Source organism: Protomyctophum bolini (assembly GCF_963924005.1).
Source record: "Protomyctophum bolini genome assembly, chromosome: 8".
NCBI classification, from domain to species: domain Eukaryota; kingdom Metazoa; phylum Chordata; class Actinopteri; order Myctophiformes; family Myctophidae; genus Protomyctophum; species Protomyctophum bolini.
This window is the reverse complement of record NC_137869.1, coordinates 31,769,454-31,790,968: the sequence shown is the minus strand read 5'-3', so window position 1 is coordinate 31,790,968 and position 21,515 is coordinate 31,769,454. Positions and strand designations below refer to the sequence as shown.

At 44.4% G+C, this 21,515-nt stretch overlaps 1 protein-coding gene across 1 annotated transcript in view; it reads left to right on the top strand.

Annotated features, from left to right (window-relative positions):
- xpr1a (xenotropic and polytropic retrovirus receptor 1a) overlaps positions 1 to 21,515 on the top strand; it is a 99,065-nt gene that overhangs the window by 45,112 nt on the left and 32,438 nt on the right. The window contains exon 3 of the mRNA XM_080770851.1: positions 14,788 to 14,889. Within this exon, the coding sequence (XP_080626977.1) occupies positions 14,788 to 14,889 (102 nt within the window). The remainder of the gene's footprint in view (positions 1 to 14,787; positions 14,890 to 21,515) is intronic.

Sequence of the window (21,515 nt, the reverse complement as noted above, 5' to 3'; positions counted from 1 at the left end):
TGTTAACTGGAGTGTTGAACAGTGTGTAAAGAGATGGTGATGGTGGTGGTGGTGAAAGCTTTATCCATTTAATCCCACCAATCAATCATTTCTACTCATACTTTATCAATAGACATTGTAAAATATGCTGGCAATATTGAAACATTTCCTGTTCTAAATTATAGGCTAATTGAATGTAGTATGACAGATGCAAACAAAAATAAAAAAAATTGCTGCAGTGAGCAATTGTGGTGTCAATAAATCGGCTAGCTCTACCTACATAAATGTTGAACTGAAGTGATCTCCTTTGATGATCAGTTTTTTTATTAGGTTTCATTTATATGCTGGGAAAGTGGGTCTGAAACATAGTTTTAGTTGTTTCCAAAATCGTGTGCTATATCAGTGTCGATTCACAGTCAGCTGTACTGCTCTTTTCCCATCCTCAGTGGTCTAATAAGAGATCAGTATTGATTTCCCAGGCACACAGAGTAAAGGCTGTTGCTTGCCAAGCAATACAAAAGCTACTGAGCAGGATCAGGCCTAATCAACACCTATTGATTATTTTTGCGCTGACTGCTTGTGTGCTGATTCCTGTTCAGCATGTCTGCTTTTAAGTGTGTGTGTGTGTGTGTGTGTGTGTGTGTGTGTGTGTGTGTGTGTGTGTGTGTGTGTGTGTGTGTGTGTGTGTGCGTGTGTGGGGGGGGGACTTTTCTTCTCATTCTCAATGTGGACAGATAATGCTGCTATTGGTTTTTTACCGGTATTTGTCTTATTTCTTAGGAATAAATTAGTTATAAATGGGAGACTGTGAAGCTGCATTTTGTAAATCAATCAATGCGGACATGCTCAATCATTTTTGTCATCACTTTTGTATGTGGAGCCTCACATTTCGTAGTGTGTGACCACCCCAACACACACACACACACACACACACACACACACACACACATGCATTAACCGCACGCACGCTCCGTGCGCAGACACCTGCTCATTGGCATGCATGCACACACAGTGATGTGAAAGCAATTGGCTACAGCAGTGGAGAGGACAACTCCCATAGCTGGTTGCTAATGGCTACAGGATCCAGGGGAGCAGGGGAGCAGCATGTCGATAATGACAATGTCACTCCCAGCCAATCAGCCTACAGAAATGGGACAATGCTCTCGTACTCGCACGCAAGCACGCAACCAGACATGGACAGAAATGGAACAGCACATTTTCTTCCAGCCAGGTGGCTGTGTGATATTCTAGCCATACAAAAAAGCTTTTTTATTTTTCTCCTTTTTTGTACTGCATTTAATCAACATAATGTCCCTGAACATCCACATGGAATTCAAGGTCAAAAGAGATGAGCGTAGCCTACTTCTGTCATTTTCTATGGCTGGTGTGCTTTTCTCATTGGCTTGTGTGTCATCTTTACAGTTAGTTTTTGTTTTCATTCAGTCGGTCTTGTGTTGTTTTTTCATTCAGGAACATAGCAGACCCTCCCCGGCCGCTGGCAGAGAGGTTTCATTCATTGGCTCCACCATCAGCCTAAAGTGCATTATGGGGGGTGGAGTTGTTGTGAGACATTTCATCTCCTGATTCCATCCATCAGCAGTGGCAAACATTTCCAAGGTGAACAGCAGCATCTTAGATGGCAGGCAGCTCACAAAGCACATTTTTTCTAACGTTCAATTTCATAATGATCTTGATATCATCTCATCCATACATTTATTTCCATTGAAGCATGGGTCTTGTCTCTCTAGTCTAGTGCATGCATGTGAGAAACAATCGTGTATTGTCGCTTTCGTTCAAATGTATGTATGTAGTATGTAAGTATTTCAACTTTTTATATTTTTGTAAATGAATGCCCTACTTCATCGTACAATTGCATCACACAAATGTAGGAAAAGTAGCTGGATCCATTGGAACACAGGGTCATTAGTCTGTTTTCCACCGAGAGCGCCGATTTCAGCTATATTGTTGTCTTTATTTTGTGTTCATACTGACCAGAGTATTCCAGTGTATTACGACATGCTGCATGTGTCCTGTGTAACAGTGGCATCATTAGATTACAATATAGAAACAGCTCTGGCTGATGTAAGGTCGTGTAAAATCCTATAGGACTCTGCTGTGGAAATAATACAAAAACCATATACAAGAACATTTTTATATACAGTACGATTATAGATGTTTTGTTCCCAAATCAGAGAAACCTCCAGTTTTAAAACGTGCCATCATCTCAATTAGAATTCCAGTTGCTGTAAAGATAATTGACGTGAGCCAAGAATTAAATTACACTGGACTAAATTTGAAATGTTGAAAGCCTGCACAGTATCCGTTAGGAATAATAGTTGCACTGCACTGATCAATGACAGCCATTGTCAAACTGCTATTGTATTGATTCATCATGCAAATATACTCCATTTATGCAGTGTATTGTTTCTGTAATGAAATATAATACAACTTAATGAATATTTGAAAGACAAAGTAGGAGAAACCAGTCTCTATAGTCACTGTGCCGTCCCCCTGGCCCTGTGACTGTTGGGTTGAACTGTCTAGAACATCCCCCTGGCCCTGTGACTGTTGAACTGAGAACATGTGAATGATGTATTCTTTCGTAGCACTTGCTGGTATAAAATGAGGCGCGTCACGTGTGATGACGGATACGTCAGCCTTGCTTGCCGTGGCAGTCCTGTTTATTTACCATATATACTGAAACCGAGAGCCATCTCCTTTTTTTCTTTTCTTCTTCTTAAAGTTTATTTTTTTACTTGGCTGCCTGTGGAGAAAGTTTGGCATTAAGGGAAGGAGTGGGAGAAGTAGAGGAAGAGAGGAAAGGAGGAGAAGAGGAAAAGGTGGAGAGAAGTAATTCCTCTGTCTCCTCCCCCCCCCCCCTCTCTCTCTCTATCTCTATCTCTCTATCTCTCTCTCTCCCATCCACCAGAGCAGTAAAGTGAGACATCAGCAGTCCAATGAAGCGTCTCAGATCATCTTCCTCGTCCACAGACTAGACAGTGATTAATATCAGCCATGGCCGTCTGGTGGTGAGAGTAGAGCATAAACCTTATTGTCGTCGTAATGAGGCGCGACCAGATAGACCAGCCCTGACTAATGGGGTTAAACTGCTACACGCACGCACGCACGCACACGCACGCACACACACACACACACACACACACACACACACACACACACACACACACACACACACACACACACACACACACACACACACACACACACACACACACACACACACACACACACACACACACCTCAGTGTTAATTTAATCCAAATGGACCCAAATGGAGGTGAGCCATATAGTTAAATAATTCACACTGAGAATGTTACTGTGGATGGTAGATGCTATAGAGTCAGTACGTTTACATACTGTAGCTGTGCAGCCATCATGTCTAATGTGATAATAACTCATAACGCATTTACTGTCATTAGTTCCCGTACATGGAACCCGCCGTGTGATTTCCCATTCTATCCAGTTCTCATGTTTCCTTCTCCCTATACTCCTGAACGATCCGTCCTGCTACCTTTATCAGTAATTGACCATAACAAGCTCCATTAGGCTAATGGTGAAATATTATGTGAATATTAAAACAGCATGGACTCAATCAGACAAAAACTAAACTGATGCTTAACAGTAAGTATCGAATAGCACTTGTAGCCTACAATATATGAAGGTAAAAGTGTGGTTGTGACATATAACATCACACCGACATACTGTACACATTCATAAAACGCACGCACGCACGCACGCACACACACACACACACACACACACACACACACACACACACACACACTTCCCCCCAGGATCTGGACATCTGCTGGGAGTTCACACTATGCTGATGAGATCTGGCATTCCCCCTCCATCATCCTATTGAGGGGGAGACACACACACACACACACACACACACACACACACACACCTAGCACATTCCAGACGGTGCAGTGGGTCATATCAGTTGCCTCTTTCTTCTCCTGCTGTGTTCTGTGACATTTAAATCATACAGCTCTGTGTCTCACTGGCTATGTAGATTTGTATGGATGAGTGTTATTATGCTGCTGCAGTAATAAATGTCACCTTGAGTACAGTTGGTGGTCATTGATGAGGAAGGCTCTCAGCCCGAAACAGGCAAACTAATCAATGTAATTGATTACAAATAACAATAATAATTTAATAAAACTAGAAATAGAAGAAATAGAATTTTGTTATTAGTTTGTCTGGTAAAAGTTTTGTACAGGAGTGCAAGGTGTGTGATATTAAATGCAAGCTTAAGTTATTATACCGGTAAGACGCCCAGAGGGCGAGAAGCACACGTCCGCCTGGGTGACGGCAGACTGCTGGGCGGTAGTGGTGGCAGCGGGGGCAGTGTGGTGGCAGCGGGGGCAGTGCTTTGAGGGCACAGAAGCACGGCTGCACTTTGGGGCGGGCCCGTCTAGAGTTTGATGAGGATGGGTGCGGATCAACATATGGAATGTCAGAACAGGCCAGCTCCATATATGGAGATCTAAGGCTTTGAGGTTTGAGGTCAGATCATGTAGAGTATATGCAGAACTAGGTGATCATCCAGTCTTCTCCAGATGATCCAGTCTTCTCCATGTATGGCTATTCAGAGTTTGATGAGGTCAGTGTCGACCTTCATATAATGGAGACGGCCATATATTGAGCGTGTCACGAGGCGTGACGGACTGACAACCATATGGTGGCTTGACATGTCACGTGGCCTGACGGCCACATATGGTGGAATGGCAGCCAAGTCTATGGACTTTTTAAATGTTTGTTTAGGGCAGCAGCTAAACAAACATTGACGACGTGTGATGCCACAAACATTGACAGTGAGACGCCATGTGGCCGATATAAATACAGTTGGGACAGTACTGATGTCATATAAGACTGATGTCATACAGTATACTGGATGGCTGTCTTGTAACAGTGCTACTAGTCTTTCTGCAGCATTGGAAATATAGGGCCTACAAAGCCAATGCTAATTTAGCATGAAAGATACTGGTGTCATGAATCGATTAGCAGCCTCTGAGTCAGTTCGGAACTCATGTTATACTCTCATCTCATCTCATAGGCTGACTCCTACACAAACGGTTCTCTTTAGAGTTAATCTCTTTAGATCAGATTTGGTTCTATTAGTGTTGAACAGAAGATCTGTTCTGTACGTGAGCTTGCATACAGTCACCGAGATATTGATACCTAAAAGCATGCTGGATTGAAGCTAAAGGAATAAATTCCACTTTACCTGAGCTCTAGTAACCTGGAATATCATAAAGAGTTTTCACTGCAATAGTTTGGAATGAGATCAAACCAAACATGGGTTTGATCAGGGCTGATACTATGATGATGAAACTGGGCTAAATGTATGGTTGATGGTTGAAGTCCATGGATTCCCGATGTCCCCCAGCAGAGTTTATAGGGCACAACCGGCACATGCAGTATGTGATAGGACCAGGAAAACATTACAGCGTTGGACTGGACATGTTTCCGTTATCAGCGTGACTTGAGATGCAGGGAGTCATGGAGATTCACAGAGCGTACCGATTTCCACCGGCCCGCACGGAGCCATATGGAGAACAGAGAGGTCTGGCCAGCTTTCACTATCAGAGATAACACCTCACAGCAGCTGATGCTCAGCAGAAAGATGCAAGGGAAGAAGAGAGACAAAGGAAAATAGATAAGCAGACAGAAAGAGAGACGCATTAACTACTGAAAGAGAGAAACAGAACTAATTACACTCGCACATAGGCATAAAGACACATACACACACTTATCTTTTACTGACCTCTGAAGTATAAAGGGTTGCAGTAATTAACTCTCCCCTCAGCCCCCTAGTCCATAATATGACTTCCTGTTCATGTTTGCTTGATTGGAGGTTTCTGTGACCTACTTCTAAACTTTGTCCAATTCCACATCGCCGGACTTCCTCTCTCAATTACTGCTACTACTTTCGACTTCCTCCGTACGTTCTGTCATGTCAGTTTAGCCGTCCTCTGAACTCGTACTAATTGAGTCACTGCAAGGGACTCACTCAGTCTAGATGATCGACTGTCTATGAATATACTGTATTGGAATGTGTTTACCTCTATTCTGCCAACCAGTGTGTTTAAGGGATTGGCATACGAAATACTGGAGACGTTCAAGGTTTACGGAGGGAGATGGCTGGAGCATGGCAGGGCACATTCCCACAGGGGGAACGTGACCCACTTAGCATGGTTCACAAACATTGTCATTTTACTTCCCCAATTGCTCACTGTCTTGACGTTTAATGACTTCTTAAGTTGTTTGTTTTACTTTGATGATAGATGGGATTGGGCATACAATCAAAGATGGACAAACTATGTTTCGCTAGTCTAAAGAAAAAGTCCATATAGTCATGGAGGGTTTAAGGGTCATTCAGTCACTAATCCGTTTCTATTGTTCATTGTTTAGATAGTTATTCATTTATACTATAGCACAAAGTACCAGTAAGTACCAACTTGTGATTGTGTGAAATGCTACTTAATCCATTTGCTGGTACTTGAACTCGGCAGTTGTGGTTTAGCAACAATAGCAAGCAACCCATTTCTTAAGTGGTTTCAGTACCACGGATAGCTCTACACAGCCAATTTCTCCTCCATTTCTCTCTCTCTCTCTCTCTCTCTCACTCTCTCTCACACACACACACACACACACACACACACACACACACACACACACACACACACACACACACACACACACACACACACACACACACACATTCTCTCTCTATGTAAATTCCCGCTACTATTATTCTCCAGTGTGTGTGTGTGTGTGTGTGTGTGTGTGTGTGTGTGTGTGTGTGTGTGTGTGTGTGTTCTGCGAATCCCCTCTGGTCCCCAGGATCATCTCACAGCCCATCTGGTCCATACTGACACCCTTTCCTGTTCACTGTGTATTCAACTGGCTGCCGGGAAGATACCCGTGACACACTGCACTCTCACGCACGCACACATAGTCCCTCTCTCTTTCAGCGAGACTCACAATCCATACACAAATGCAGGCATACACTAGTGATATCAACAACACCTGTGTAGAATATGTGATGCTCTCTTCACCACAGCACTGTAGTTTGTTTTGGATCCATGTAGCTTGCGGTGGTGTACTGTATGTACAGTATGTATAGTAACACAATGGGGCTCTCCTTGATCCGTGTGCATTCCTTCAAGGCAGGCTGGCTGTCTGGGCCCGGTGAGTGTGCATTCCTAATGTTCCCCCAGCCTCTGTGAGAGAGCTGAGCTATCATTGGTAGAATTAATTGTGTCTGGAGGGTCGAATGGGAATTAAGTCAAAAGGGATGGGAGGGAGGGACTGATAGAGAAGGGGGTTTTGTGTTTTTTTCCTGGAACCATAGAAGGTTAGGAGTGATAAATATGATCTCTCTTTATCTCTCCCCCTTCTCTGTTGATCTCTCTCTCTCTTTTGCTGTAAACTGATTTAACATAATGTCGGCCCAGTGTATACTGCCCCACAGTGTGGACTCTGTAATTCAGATCAATCCTGTTCATTTATTATAGCCTAATATATGGCATGATTTACACCGACCTCTTGGGAGGTACAGAGATAAAGGAAACGAATACAGACACAATGAAAACATAATGGCTTCTTCAGGTCTCCTGACAGCGAAGTCACCCGAACATGACAATGATAATCTGCAGTGTGAGGCGTCATTACCCGGGTTGTTAAATGTGTGTGTGTGTGTGTGTGTGTGTGTGTGTGTGTGTGTGTGTGTGTGTGTGTGTGTGTGTGTGTGTGTGTGTGTGTGTGTGTGTGTGTGTGTGTGTGTGTGTGTGTGTGTGTGTGTGTGTGTGTGTGTGTGTGTGTGTGTGCGAGAGCGCTCGCGCATGCACGTGTTCTCCCCTCTCTCCTGGCTGCGGAGGCAATAATGACAGATTCTATCTGAGCCGCTAACATAAAGACAACCACTGCTCTGCTGCCTTCACACTGTCAACCTCATGCCGATGAACACTTCTAATAGATAGAGGGAAGAAAGGGGGGAGTGGTGGGTGGGACACATAGGCCTACACGAGTGGAGTGACTCCCATTGATGCTGCGAGAGGCGTGGAACAAACGAACCAACAGTATCCATTGTGTGAACTGTGCGTGCGTGTGTGCGTGCGTGTGTTGGTTGTTGATCGGCATCACTGGTAGCAGGTTAGAGAGAGACTGCACATGAAGGATTTATGGGCAGGCTTTATGGGGCCGGGTCAAAGACTTCCAGCATCGGAAAATAAGAAGTAGGGGGATGGTGTGTGTGTGTGTGTGTGTGTGTGTGTGTGTGTGTGTGTGTGTGCGTGTGCGTGTGCGTGTGTGAAGGGTTGGGGCTTACAGTGGGGTTCCGGGGGAGGCTCCCTCAATGGAAGTCATAATTTATTTATGCAGACTACAGAGGAAGGAGATAGGAGTAGTGTGTGTGTGTGTGTGTGTGTGTGTGTGTGGGGGGGGGGGGGGGGGGGGTCTACAAGCCACCAGGGGAATAGGTCAAGAGTTGTTTTTCTAGCGACTACTAATACAACTCTTTGTCTGAGTGTATAGGTGAAGGCAATGGATGCATACAATGTGCAGCACAGTACCATGTACTGTATACATTATACATACATTATGTCTTATAGACAATAGCTTGAGCACCGATGCCTATTGCCCTGGCCTGTACATTGTGCCTGTACCGATGCCTATACATCGTACATATACATATACATACATACATACATACATACATGCCCCGGCCTGTACATTGCCAGTGAGATGACACGTATATCGTCACTGTCGGGCACAAACCTTGACTTGTATCTCCAAATTTAAACCTTTTATGTCATTAATTTTATGTAATTCATCAAGAGTTTTTCCATCTTTGTAGTTTTGTGTGCATCTGGTTTTTTTTGTGTGTATGTTTGAGACATCATAGAGTATGGATTAGTGCTGATGGTGCAGGATAAGGGGTGAAAGAATGCACATTTAATGGAAGGCCATTTCTGCACTGAATACAATAAGAGGCCTGGATTGTGAGGGTTGGTTTTTGAGAATGTGCGATAGGTAATTTTACATTTTATTCAGTGACAGACATTGTACATAGGCCATGCTGTTATTAAATAGGCATAGTAATTCCATGATTTACTATGTTCATTAAGTGCTTCTTTACTCAATCAAACCAAGTATTGATTTTTGTACAGCTGTGCCCTAGAGAAAGGGCCGTTATGTTGCCTGAAACACAGTAAGAGACTCTAGAACTGAGAGTTGCAGATATCACGCACAGAGGGATATGCAGGCTAGCATTTCTGGCTGAAATGTCTTCAAAAAAATCTAGGTCAGTGGTTTTCAACCAGTGGTCCTTGAGGGGGTTTCAGGTGGTAACCAAATGGACCCTTAAGACCCTTACGGGTCCATTTGGTTTCATTTTACGCTCTCAACAGTGAAATTATTTGTTAAACATCTGCATTACTTAATTTTAAAAGAATTGTTATTATTTTGTTAATGATATTTTTGGGGGCTTTTTGCCTGGTGTACAGTAGGTTGTCAGGAAACGGGGAGAGAGATGGGGGGGGGGAAGACACACAACAAAGATCATCGGGACTCGTGACTTGAACCCGCAACACGCTGTCAGGCTGGATTACCAGCCTAGGTGGTCCACACACACACACACACACACACACACACACACACACACACGGGCCAAGAATTGTTATTTTGATCAATGTTTTGCCTGTTATCTCTCCTTATGGTATCACATCAATACATCATGGAATTTTTGGTCTGAGAGGCTAAATCTCACCAAATGATGGTCCGTGGTTCCTACTACGGAAAGAGATAAGAGTTTTGTGAATAGTTTACATTTATAAAGTTGAAATGCTGTACCACACACACACACACACACACACACACACACACACACACACACACACACACACACACACACACACACACAAACGCACCTCCCATGAAACAAATGTCAGGCAGGCAGCGCTGCAGAAAAGGTTTTGTTGTGGTTCCTGCTGTCTCTGAGTGTCTGTAAGTTGGTTAAGAGACAGGTAAGGGGCCTCATGACTGAGGACAAGAGAGAACTCTCTGAGGGCCTAGTCTAGGCTGTCTGGGAGGCTGGAAAATTGAATCAGGAATCAAAGAAAATAATCAGGAATCAAAGGAAATATGGCACTTCATTTTTGAACATTTTTGTTTTGTACTTCTCGTAGAGTTCTTGGGTCTGGTTTTGCACACTGCTGTGTTTAGTGCTCAAGCTGTCATTTCCCTTGATGTTCATATACCTCCACATTCCTATGCTTTGGACACAGTGAGCTGTCTACCCCTTTTCAGCCAAACCTGTTATAATGAGGAGCCAAACTGTGTTTCTGAGAGAAATTGAGGTTTACTGTACACATACCCAAGACACCTTGGTTCAGTACAATAACGATGTTATGATTTCAGACAGCTTTATGGTTTTTTTTAGCTGTCACAGCCATGCAAGGCAAGCACAAAACTGTAATGAGGCTTGTTTGTTTGCATGTCTCTATCTACTAATTAGTCCAACAGAGACTGCTATAAACACGACTCAACTATGCACACCTCTATAGGCTGCCTTGTTCACTATCCTTGTATATTATTCAATTTTAATGCAATTAAGCTCTGGTCTTCTGTAGGAAGGAGAGACTGAAGAGGTGTAACAATGAAATGCTAACCATGTTGAGTACCATTAATGAGGGTTGAAGTTATGCTGTGTTGTGTTATGTTGTGAGTAGCAATGATGACAACACAAGTGTTTCAGATCAAAGAACGCATGGACGTGAACTCTCAGTGACTCCCTGACGCATGTATGGGTTCAAAACTCAGACTCACTCAGATTTCACACATCTTACACATGGACGTGTGTTCAAAGACTTCAAACACTCGGGAAAAGACAAACACAGGTGCACACTATCTCTGGGGTCTTCAGCACTGCACTGCACCAACAAGGAGAGAGATGAAAGTGATTGCGGAAGTCACTCTATAACTTCTTCTACACTTCACCTTTCATGTCATACTTAAGCTGTAGCACTCTTCCTTTCACACCTCTCTGTTTTGTGTGTGGTCCACCACCCTTTCTATAACCTGATCATGTATTATGTTAAATTGATTTAAATACAGTACAATTCAATTAGCTACTTTCCTGGATGCCCGACTCCATTAGCCCCGTTAGCCGTTCTGCCATTGAACAGTGGCTACTAGCCAGGCAATCAGTAAATGATTGAGGCTGCTGTAGCCAGTCAGCAAGTCGAGCACGCCCATGTATCTCCATCCACACAACCAGTCACTCATCCATCTGCATGGGTCAGCCATTCAGTCAGTCATACGCTCAGCCAGCAGATGTCTAGATGGATGAACCTTGGACGGGTCAGTGGTTCAGAGTGTTGTCGGCCGCAGCTGAATTTTGCACTGAAGCATTAAGCCTGATTGCGATGCATTGTGAGCTTTTTTTTGTACGACAGAGTATAAATGAAGCGGAAATGCTCAGAGAGAGGAGGGGAATGCTAGCTGCTTCCTTAAATCTCCCCTTTCCAACTCTGTCTGTCATCTCACTCTATTTACAGTTGATTCTCTTCCAAAAGACACTTTACCTTGAACTCATTAGTGTGTCCTCTCTCTTAGCTGCACTGTTCTTCCTCCCGCTCCGTTCTTGTCCTGTTTATTCCAGTCCTTCTCCCGGACATGCTAGCAGTGCACATTACACTTTTATTTGACAGAAAGTAATTAAGATTGGTATAAAAGTAGCCTTGCCGAGCCATGAGGCCCATAGGGCAGGAGCCTATCTTCTGTTTCTATAGTGTGAGGCAGCTTGATGTACAAGTACACCCCCTGGACATGACGCTAGTATGTCGCAGGGACTTACCCCCAATCCAACCCTTGATGCTGAGTGTCAAGCAGGGAGGCACTGGGTCCCATTTTTAGAGTCTTTGGTATGACCCGGCCAGGGATTGAACCCGACCTCCCAGTCTCAGGGCGGACACTCTAACCACAAGGCCACTGAGCTGGTAAGATTGGTATAAAAGGTGGATCAAAACATTTTTATTTGGGTGGGGTCCATACTGTTCTGTGGCCATTTCTGACTTCAGCAAGCACCTCGTTTGGAATATTAACGCTTCTAGAGAGACATAAGACGATGTAACGTGAGGTACTAAGGGACAATTATGCCTCCCGGTTTTGGGGGGTAACAGAAGGCGGGCCTTTTCGGGGGAAAATCGGCCTCATCTGCGTGGCACTCTAGTGCCTTCACTATGAAACATTCCCGGCAAAAGAAAATTGTTAAGCTGTCAAGTCTGTAAGTTTGAACTTAGTGTGAGGACGTGCAACTGGCTCCTGTTGTTCAAGCTGTAAAAACAGCGATATACATATTATATACTATAGGCCAGTGCACATTGGTACGTTGTCTGTCGGGAACGATGCCCATAGGGAAAGCAGACCCATTGTACCCATTCTCGGACTCGGGTTATCATAGTATTTGGAGGCCAGTACTACAGTATGACATCATACTGACGACACCAGGGATCTCATACATAGACAGAAAGACAGAAATATAAAGAGTTCCTTGGATTTTTGGTTCTGGCTAACCACTTTGTCCAACTGAATTCCCACTTGGCACAAACACACCCTCGCCGATATACACATCAGGTTTGAAGTTGATTTTTTTTTACCATTAGGCGGTTTAATTAAACATCACATTGATCACACTGATAAAAGGGTATGGGTGCTGTTTCTCATTTATTTGTACCATGATTGCTCCACTTCACATTGTCATCAGCTGTAATGAGCAGTTGAAGCAGGTGTGTGTGTGTGTGTGTGTGTGTGTGTGTGTGCGTGCGTGCGTGCGTGCGTGCATGCGTGTGCGTGTGCGTGTGTGTGTGTGTGTGTGTGTGTGTGTGTGCGTGCGAGCGACCCACGAGTGCGTGTGTGCGAGCGTGCGTGTGTGTGTGTGCATGCTAGCGCGCCTGTGCACATGAACACTTGATTGCATGTGTGTGTGACCAGACCAGGAGTATTGACAGCTTTCAGCCTTGGGCATCTCTTTGTTATTACTGTGTTTGGAATTGAATGCCTCTCCATCTAAAGGTTGCTGCCTGCATGGAGAGCTCACGTTATACCACAGCTAATGTTTTCACTGCAACATCACCCTCGGCCTTGGCTCAGACAAGCAGCTTTTTTATGGCTAACTTTCCCATCATCGCCCTTCACTGCTGCTGAACCCATCCGTTTTTCATTTAGCCATGCGTGGTTTGGTTTGGCTGGGTTGAACGAGGGTCATGCTTTGGCATTTAGATAGCAGTGACACTGCAAATCTGACATGAAAATATCAAATGTTTTTTCTCTTGAAAATATTGTATTGTAATCTTGTAAGTGACATATCATGCTACACTTTGTTACTGACTACCTCAGGCTAATCAGGCTTTTTAACCTCACTTTATACACCTATGATGGTGTCTTCCGGCGAAAATAGACGATCTACATACAAGCTCACAACATTTTTGTGAACGTTGAGAGAAAGAGGCAGAGAGAGATGTTCTACGTATTGTGTTTGTGCATGCATGCGTGCCGTACATACATGCCAGCATGTGTGGGTCGGCAACTAGAAACACTGTTTTAATCTCAGTCAGGTATCAGATAACCGGTGCTGAAGGAGAGAGAGAGATTGTTTGAGACAGAGTATCAATGCTGATTGAATTGGACGCTCCTGAAGAAGGCATACAGGGTTCTGTAAGAGGGGAGAAGGAAGGAAGGAGATCCAATCATACAGTATAACTGTGTCTTTCTCTTAGCTGAAGTCTGCGCTGTTTTATGGTCATTGTTTGTCACTGGTCAACATGTTTTTTTAAATCCTACTTTGCCTTAAATGCTTATCGCTAAAATGTAACAACAAATTACATTCAACCACATGAATTATGACATTCTGGGAATGTCATAATAGGCGAACATTTTCAGAAAATAGCATGTCTACAAGCTCACAACACATATTGTCGGATATTTGTGAGTGTCGAAGGAAAGAATAGCAGGCCTATAGCGGTATATAGACTCTTGGGGGACCCTGGTCAATACAGTAGGGTTTAACATGGTTCATGTGCTTTGCCTTTGTTGGTATGGGGCAGCTGCTATACCAGGTGCGAATGTTTTATTTATTTGTATGAATATTAATTATGAATAAAGTGCACTGGAGAAACACTTACATGGTTAAAGATGGAGTGCCACCATTTTTTTCCACCCTAAAAAATGATCATCAGGTATTATTACAATATAAGGGGGAAGAACTTTTTCCAAAAAGTGTACAGTATTTGTTAAAATCAAGCTTTTATGTGGACACGTCCACCAGTTCATTAAGTATGCCTGGTTTGCCTGGTGGGTGGTGATGGGTGGTGATCCACCTGAACTGAAGCCGCACCCACAGCTGTAGTTGTATGATAAAGGGGGAGGGGTTAGGGGAGGGGCTGATAGTGTGGTGTCACTATATTACTGTTTACTTCATTGGCCCGTTTGACTGTCAAGGGTTCAGCCTCCAGGAAGAAACCCTAAATACAAAGTTAATACACCATTGCACATAAAAACAACTCCAAGGTGTCTAATGAAGTCACCTCATAGACACATGAAAAACTGGAAAAATACAAAAATTGTGGCACTCCGGCATAGAGTTAAAAAGAAAACCTTCACATCACCCAGCTCTTCTCTTTTTAAGGTTTTGGCTTTAAAGCTTTATTTAATTACTGAACTACTGCAATTTGACAATGTGTCTAACTTATGTGTGTTTCTATTCTTTCTCTTTCCTCAGTCGCAGATGAAGACACAGTCAAGAGATACTACGCCAAGTTTGAGGAAAAGTTTTTCCAGACTTGTGAGAAGGAGCTTTTGAAAATCAACACATTCTATTCAGGTATGTGTATTCCCCATGATTTATTCCCAGCTCAATAGGCTACTGGCTAGTATGAGTTAGCCGAGTTCCAAGCCAAATGACATTGTGTCTAGTCTTGGTTCATTGATTGAGCGTTTGCCGTGTGTTGTGGCTGATAATAATTTGCCGATAAATTACTCATGCCGGCAGGCTAAGCCTGGGAGCTAAAAACAAACTGTAATGACGCGCGACAAAACAATGATAAAATGATTCATTTCCAAACAAGCTCAAAGTTTAAAACGTTTATATAGCTCAGTGCACAAAATATTACAATACAATAAATAAATATATATATATGCAATAAATATGTGCAAAGAATCTAATAAATAACAGTCAAACAGTGAGCAAACAACGTGAATGAATCAAACTATACCAAAGTGCATTGTGCGGTCAACAAAGTGTATCCTCCCAGCTCACCCTGCCTCCAAGTTCAAACAGCCTTAGGAGTGAGCTGGTTCAGACACCCAATATTTGTTGACTACAAAGGGCCACCCAAAGAGACGCTCCCACCAATAACGGAGCGTCAATGCGGTGCCCACACCCATCACCAACCAAGTGACAACCACTATAGCTAAGCACTCTTTGGCTCCTACATTCCGGCCCCTAATTAAGCCTTGCATTAATTAACTATTATCGATTATGTAGGAGCCCTTAATTAGCCTTAGCAAAGTTACAATAATTCACAAATATAAAGTCAATGCAAATTAATTCAGAATAATGCATCATTTTCTCCATCGATAGGATCTCCATTCCTCCATAAACTCTCCACCTGCAAAATAGAGACAAAGAGAGAGGATTCGGAGCATGAGCGCCCCAAGTAAGACTTCATGGCTCCTCTGCTTCTTGAAGAAGACACCCTTTAGTAATGGGCCTATCCAGGCAGCTTGAGCTGCCTGGACTCTGATGGTCTGCATCTCCTCATGCACCTTCTCATCCTCCAGACCAGACTGGACGAGAAGCCTCCTCTTCTGAGCCAAATACAACAACAGTCTCCTAAACCTGAGAAACCAACCAACCATCTTTCTCAGGCGGAACCAGGGCGAGAAGTGGGTACTGAACTGCATGACCAAGTCTGCCTGCTCATCAGCTTGGATCGCATTCACAGAGGCCACCATCTTAACTTCAGGATCATCTAGAGAGACCTTTCCAGCAAGATCAGACTCCGTTTCAGGTTCAACAAGGAACTTGGGTCCTGCCACCCAAGCATCGGACTTCAGGAAGGATTCCACTCTGGTCCCTCTGGAAGCCAAGTCCGCTGGATTACTCAACGTGTCAACGTATCTCCACTGAGAAGGACTGGACATTGTAAGTATCTCGGAGACACGATTAGCCACAAATGTCTTGAACCTTGATGTTTCATTCCGGATGTATTTCGGTAACAGGTATGTGACCATGCCATACCAGTCCTCGCTAGGATCCGCGAAGTGATGCGATTGAGCGGAAGTGACTTCTCCAAACTTGGGAGGTTTCAAGCACCTGCACAAGCGAAACTCTTCGATGAGATGAAGCTCCTCCAGCCAGACTGTCCACTCCCGGACAGTGCTTACTGGCAAAACATCATCCCAGCCCAGCTGATCCCTGCACAGGCGTTGAAGTAGCCTCTTGGCGCTCAGCACCACAGGTGCAAGAAACCCCAACGGATCGTGTATGGAGCTAACGGTGGACAAGATCCCTCTCCTTGTCAGAGGTTTGTCCTTGAGTGTGATCTTGCACTCGAAAGCATCCGACTGGACACACCAGTGTACGCCCGGAGCCCTTTCCACAGGCAAATTGTCATTGTCCAAGTCAAGATCCTTGACATCCACCGCTCTTTCCTGTGGAGGTAGGGCAGTGAACACAGCATGTCTGTTGCTAATCCAGTTTGTTACCTGGAAGCCTCCTTTAGCACACAGAGCCCGATGTTGGTGATATAGTGACACTGCCTCTTTTTCGGGGTTCGTATGGAACGAACAGTCCTCGTCAAATCTCCTTTTGAGAGCCGGGGTACGCTGCTCAACAACCTTCCTAACTGAGCCATTGACGGCCTCCATGAAATTCAAGTCTTCCCTAGACATTCCAAGCTGTTCCTCCTGAGCACATTCAGGGAAGTCTGCCTTCATCTGCTGCTCCCACACCTGGTCTAGTCTTGCGACTGCAATCCGATTGACGGTTACGTCATGGCTCGTGTAAGTGGTGTCAGTAGTGCAGTCACCCCTAAGAGGACCATTCACGGTCCAACCCAACATGGTTCGAATGGCATAAGGACCACCAGACTCACTTCTGACCACCTCCCATGGCTCTAGAGCCTTGGGGACGTTGGTGCCAATAAGAAGATCCACTCCTGAGTCGATTGCTGTGATGTCTATGTGCTCAAGGTGCGGCCAGTTCCGCAGATCTTCCTGCCTAGGAATGTTGCCTTGGTGGACAGGCATGCACTTCTGCGTGAATATTTCAGGTAGCTCACAGAAACAGTCTGTGTCCAGCCCAGCTACCTCCAAGTCCCTCACAATGTGACTGCCCACCACCTTCTCCTGACCCATTGTCCGTAGGAGAATATCTGACTTTCGTCCTGAGAGGTTCAGCCGTTTCATTAGCCCTTCTGTACAGAAAGTAGCCGAGCTTCCAGGATCAAGAAATGCATAAGTGACCACTGTTTTATGACCCTTCCTAGACTTCACTCGAACCGGAATTATAGCAAGTGTGCACTCACCATCTCCGGCCCCAGTAAGACCGCTGGACTGAACTGAGATCAGAGCACTTTCATCTGCTGTTCTCTCTTCACCTTTGGCCTGCATAGGACCTTCCCAGTCTTGGGAATAGATATGCAGCATGCTGGGATGTTTCATACCGCACACCTTACACACCAGGCGTTTGCGACATTGTTTGCTTTGGTGCCCAGTGCACATGCAGCCAAAACACACCCCTTTCTCTTTCAAGAAGGACATCTTATCGATGTGTGTCTTCCTTTCCAATAAAGAACACAGGTCCAAGGTGTGACCTGCTCCACAAAGCAAGCAAGCTCCAGGTGAGCTCCTCTCTCTATTCCATCCAGTGTCATTGTCCCCTTCGACTGTAGCGACAGTGGTCGCAAAGCTACTTCCCCTGGGTTTAGAAAAGGACTGGGATTTGATAGTTCTCGATACTGCCGGGGAAGAATCCTGTAAGTCTCCGAACAGGGGGTCGCTTGCAATCTTCACCTGCCATTCGATGAATTCAACGATGTCGCGAAAGGTGGCTCTGCGCTGGTTCCTCTCCTGCAAACTGCAAGCGACATCTCTCCACTTATCCCTTAGCTTATAGGGTAACTTCCTGATAACAGTTTGCATGTTAGCAGGAACATCCAGCTCATAGGTGGATTCAAACTCTCCCAGAGCGTTGAAGCAGGACCGCAGCAAGAAGCTGTAAGATTGAAGCGTGTTCACGTCCTCAGACTTTAGCGCTGGCCACAAGAAGACCTTGTCCATGTATGCTGAGGTGATCTTCAATGAGTTGCCAAAGTGTTCTTGTAATAAGGATTTGGCCTTGGCATAGCCATTTTCGGAAGACATATGATGACAGCTCCGAACCATGTCTCTGGGCTTCCCTTTGGTATACTGCTCGAGAAAGTACAAACAATCCTTGGCGCTGCGAGTCTTCTCCTCAATGCAATGCTCAAAGGCTCTCATAAATGTTTGGTATTCCAAAGGATCACCGTCAAAGGCTTGAATGTCACGGCGCGGGAGAAAGAACAATGACTGCTGTTCAGCCAGCAAAGAGGTTATCTCGTTTTGTTTCTCCAAAACAGAGATCAGCTGACCATGATTGGCGCTGCCTTGCGATAACGGTGCAGGATGGTGTGACTGCAGCTGCGGCTGGGAATGTACTTGAGGGTTATACCCTCCACTTTGTTGCACCCTAACCGTCTCTGGCCTTGGCTGAGGCTGGTATACTGCAGCGTGAGACTGCAGCCCCATGTTCTTCACATTAGGTCGAGAATCCAATAAAGGTGGACGCGATACTGGCTGCTTAGGCCTAGCGTCAAGCAAATGGGAACGTGACTGTGGTTCACGTATTAAAGTATGCTGAGATGGATGCCTCCCTGACACAGGCACAAAGGTCTCAGCATCCGCATCCAACAACGGAAACCTTTCTTTCCTTTTCTCAATGTAGGAATTCATCCCATCTGCCCTACTGGCTGCAGCACCAGACACTCGAGAGCTGCCAGAAACCTTCAAGACACTTATTCTAGCTGCAGATGCTGCTATATCAGTCTCCAACTCTAGCCGCTCTTTCTTTCTTTTGAGCTGCATGGCTTGCTCTCTGACCTGCGCCTCTTGCGCTCTGACCTGCGCCTCTTGCTCTTCCAGATCCTGTTTCTCCTGGAGCATATTCTGGCGAACGAGAAGATCTGCCAAGTCTGCTTCTGCCATTACACGTGCAGATGCAGTAGTTGAGGCGGTGGTACTAGTGGACCTACACTTACTACCTGCAATGCTCCTTTCCCTTGATGCTTCAACTGCAACATTTGAAATACTATCATCAGGGTCAATGTTATCAACAACTGAGGATACCACCTCATCTTCACCGCCTTCTGTAACACAAATAACATCATCGTTATTTACTTCATTCAATGTTACAACATGAGGTGTGTGTGACTGAGTAACTTCCTGTAACTGAGCTGCACTTTGAAGTGGGCCATTTATGTCTGAGAGCCATTTATTTGCATTTTCAATGAAAACAACCTTACGTCTGTGTATGTTCGAAAACCAAGTATTTTGTCTCTCTTGTTCTTCCAAAGGAAGTAATGGGATGACAAGATCATGCAGATGGCTCGCTTCATTGTACAGTGCAGACACAGTGTGAAGATTAAATTGAACGGTTTTTGCATTGTCAGTGTTTTGCATAAGGTCAGTAATTGCTTTTACAAGACCATCAATTTTATTAACCTTAGCTTTTCGTTCCTTTTGAAGTTGTTCCATTTTGTGTAAAAATGCTTTGGCAGTGGGCTTTGATTGCCTTTTCAGTTCACTTGTACTGGCACTAGAACCTGGCCTAGATGAATTTAATTCCATTTCGAATTTGCGTTAAATGAATCAAAGTATCAAATCCTTTATCCAACTCAAAGGTCAGCATACACGTTGCACAGTGACAGCCCTAAACAGTAGCATGTGTGTGAAAGTAACTGTAGTATATTAAAAGAAAGCTATTGCTCCCCTCTAAACTTCCTGAAAAATCTAAACTATCAAAGCAGACCCTATGTCTTCAGCATGTAACGATGGGTATTTATGTGCCTATATATCTCGATTAAGAGACGACACTCCCGGGCCACCCGGTCAGCGGGTAAATAAAGCGGGCCGATCCGTTCATACGCAGGAAAAACAATAAACAATAGCCTACAACCGGAGCTATAGGCTAAAGCCGCTTCACCTATAGAGGAACAATAGAATGTGTGTGTGTTTGTGTGCGCGTGTGTGCGTGCAACAGCTGTTTGGGCTAAGCCGCTATGCGAGCGTGCAACGTGCCGAGTGGACTCGATATACGAATGGATTAAACAAACGATAGCGGAATACAACATATACTGCCGTGGTGCACACCAATGCACGTTCCGTTGTATAAGCGTCGTGGGAAACCAGGTAGGCTACACGCCAACTTCCCGACACCAACACCAACAAGATACAGGTTTGTTGACAATGTTGTGGCTGATAATAATTTGCCGATAAATTACTCATGCCGGCAGGCTAAGCCTGGGAGCTAAAAACAAACTGTAATGACGCGCGACAAAACAATGATAAAATGATTCATTTCCAAACAAGCTCAAAGTTTAAAACGTTTATATAGCTCAGTGCACAAAATATTACAATACAATAAATAAATATATATATATGCAATAAATATGTGCAAAGAATCTAATAAATAACAGTCAAACAGTGAGCAAACAACGTGAATGAATCAAACTATACCAAAGTGCATTGTGCGGTCAACAAAGTGTATCCTCCCAGCTCACCCTGCCTCCAAGTTCAAACAGCCTTAGGAGTGAGCTGGTTCAGACACCCAATATTTGTTGACTACAAAGGGCCACCCAAAGAGACGCTCCCACCAATAACGGAGCGTCAATGCGGTGCCCACACCCATCACCAACCAAGTGACAACCACTATAGCTAAGCACTCTTTGGCTCCTACACCGTGACTGTCATATTTAGCTGAGCATGCCCTGCCTATGTGTATTTTAGGGTGAGAGGGAGTCTATGTATGTCATGTAATATGAGATGGAGTCATGGAGAGTCCATATATTGAAGTCCCTGTTTGGACTTAAACTTAAATAGTGCTTCCCCTAGATTCTCTTATGTGGAAATACATGTCTCTGTGTGGTCCAAGGCCCAATTACGGTCCAAGGCCTCCTAGCTGGCCTGGGTCATTCTGATTCATTATTTCCCAATCTGCTCATAACGAACACAGACGTTTAGAGACTGAAAGATGAATATGACTGTAAAATACACTGGAGCAGAAATCAAAGTAGACCTAGATTGATGTTTGGAGATGCTGTAGAACTTTGTGTTTTTCCTCCTCTAATGACAAATCTTCCAGTGCTTGTCTCATCTGATTAAAGGCCGGAGGCTTGATATCCATTACCTATAGGCTATAGGCCAGGT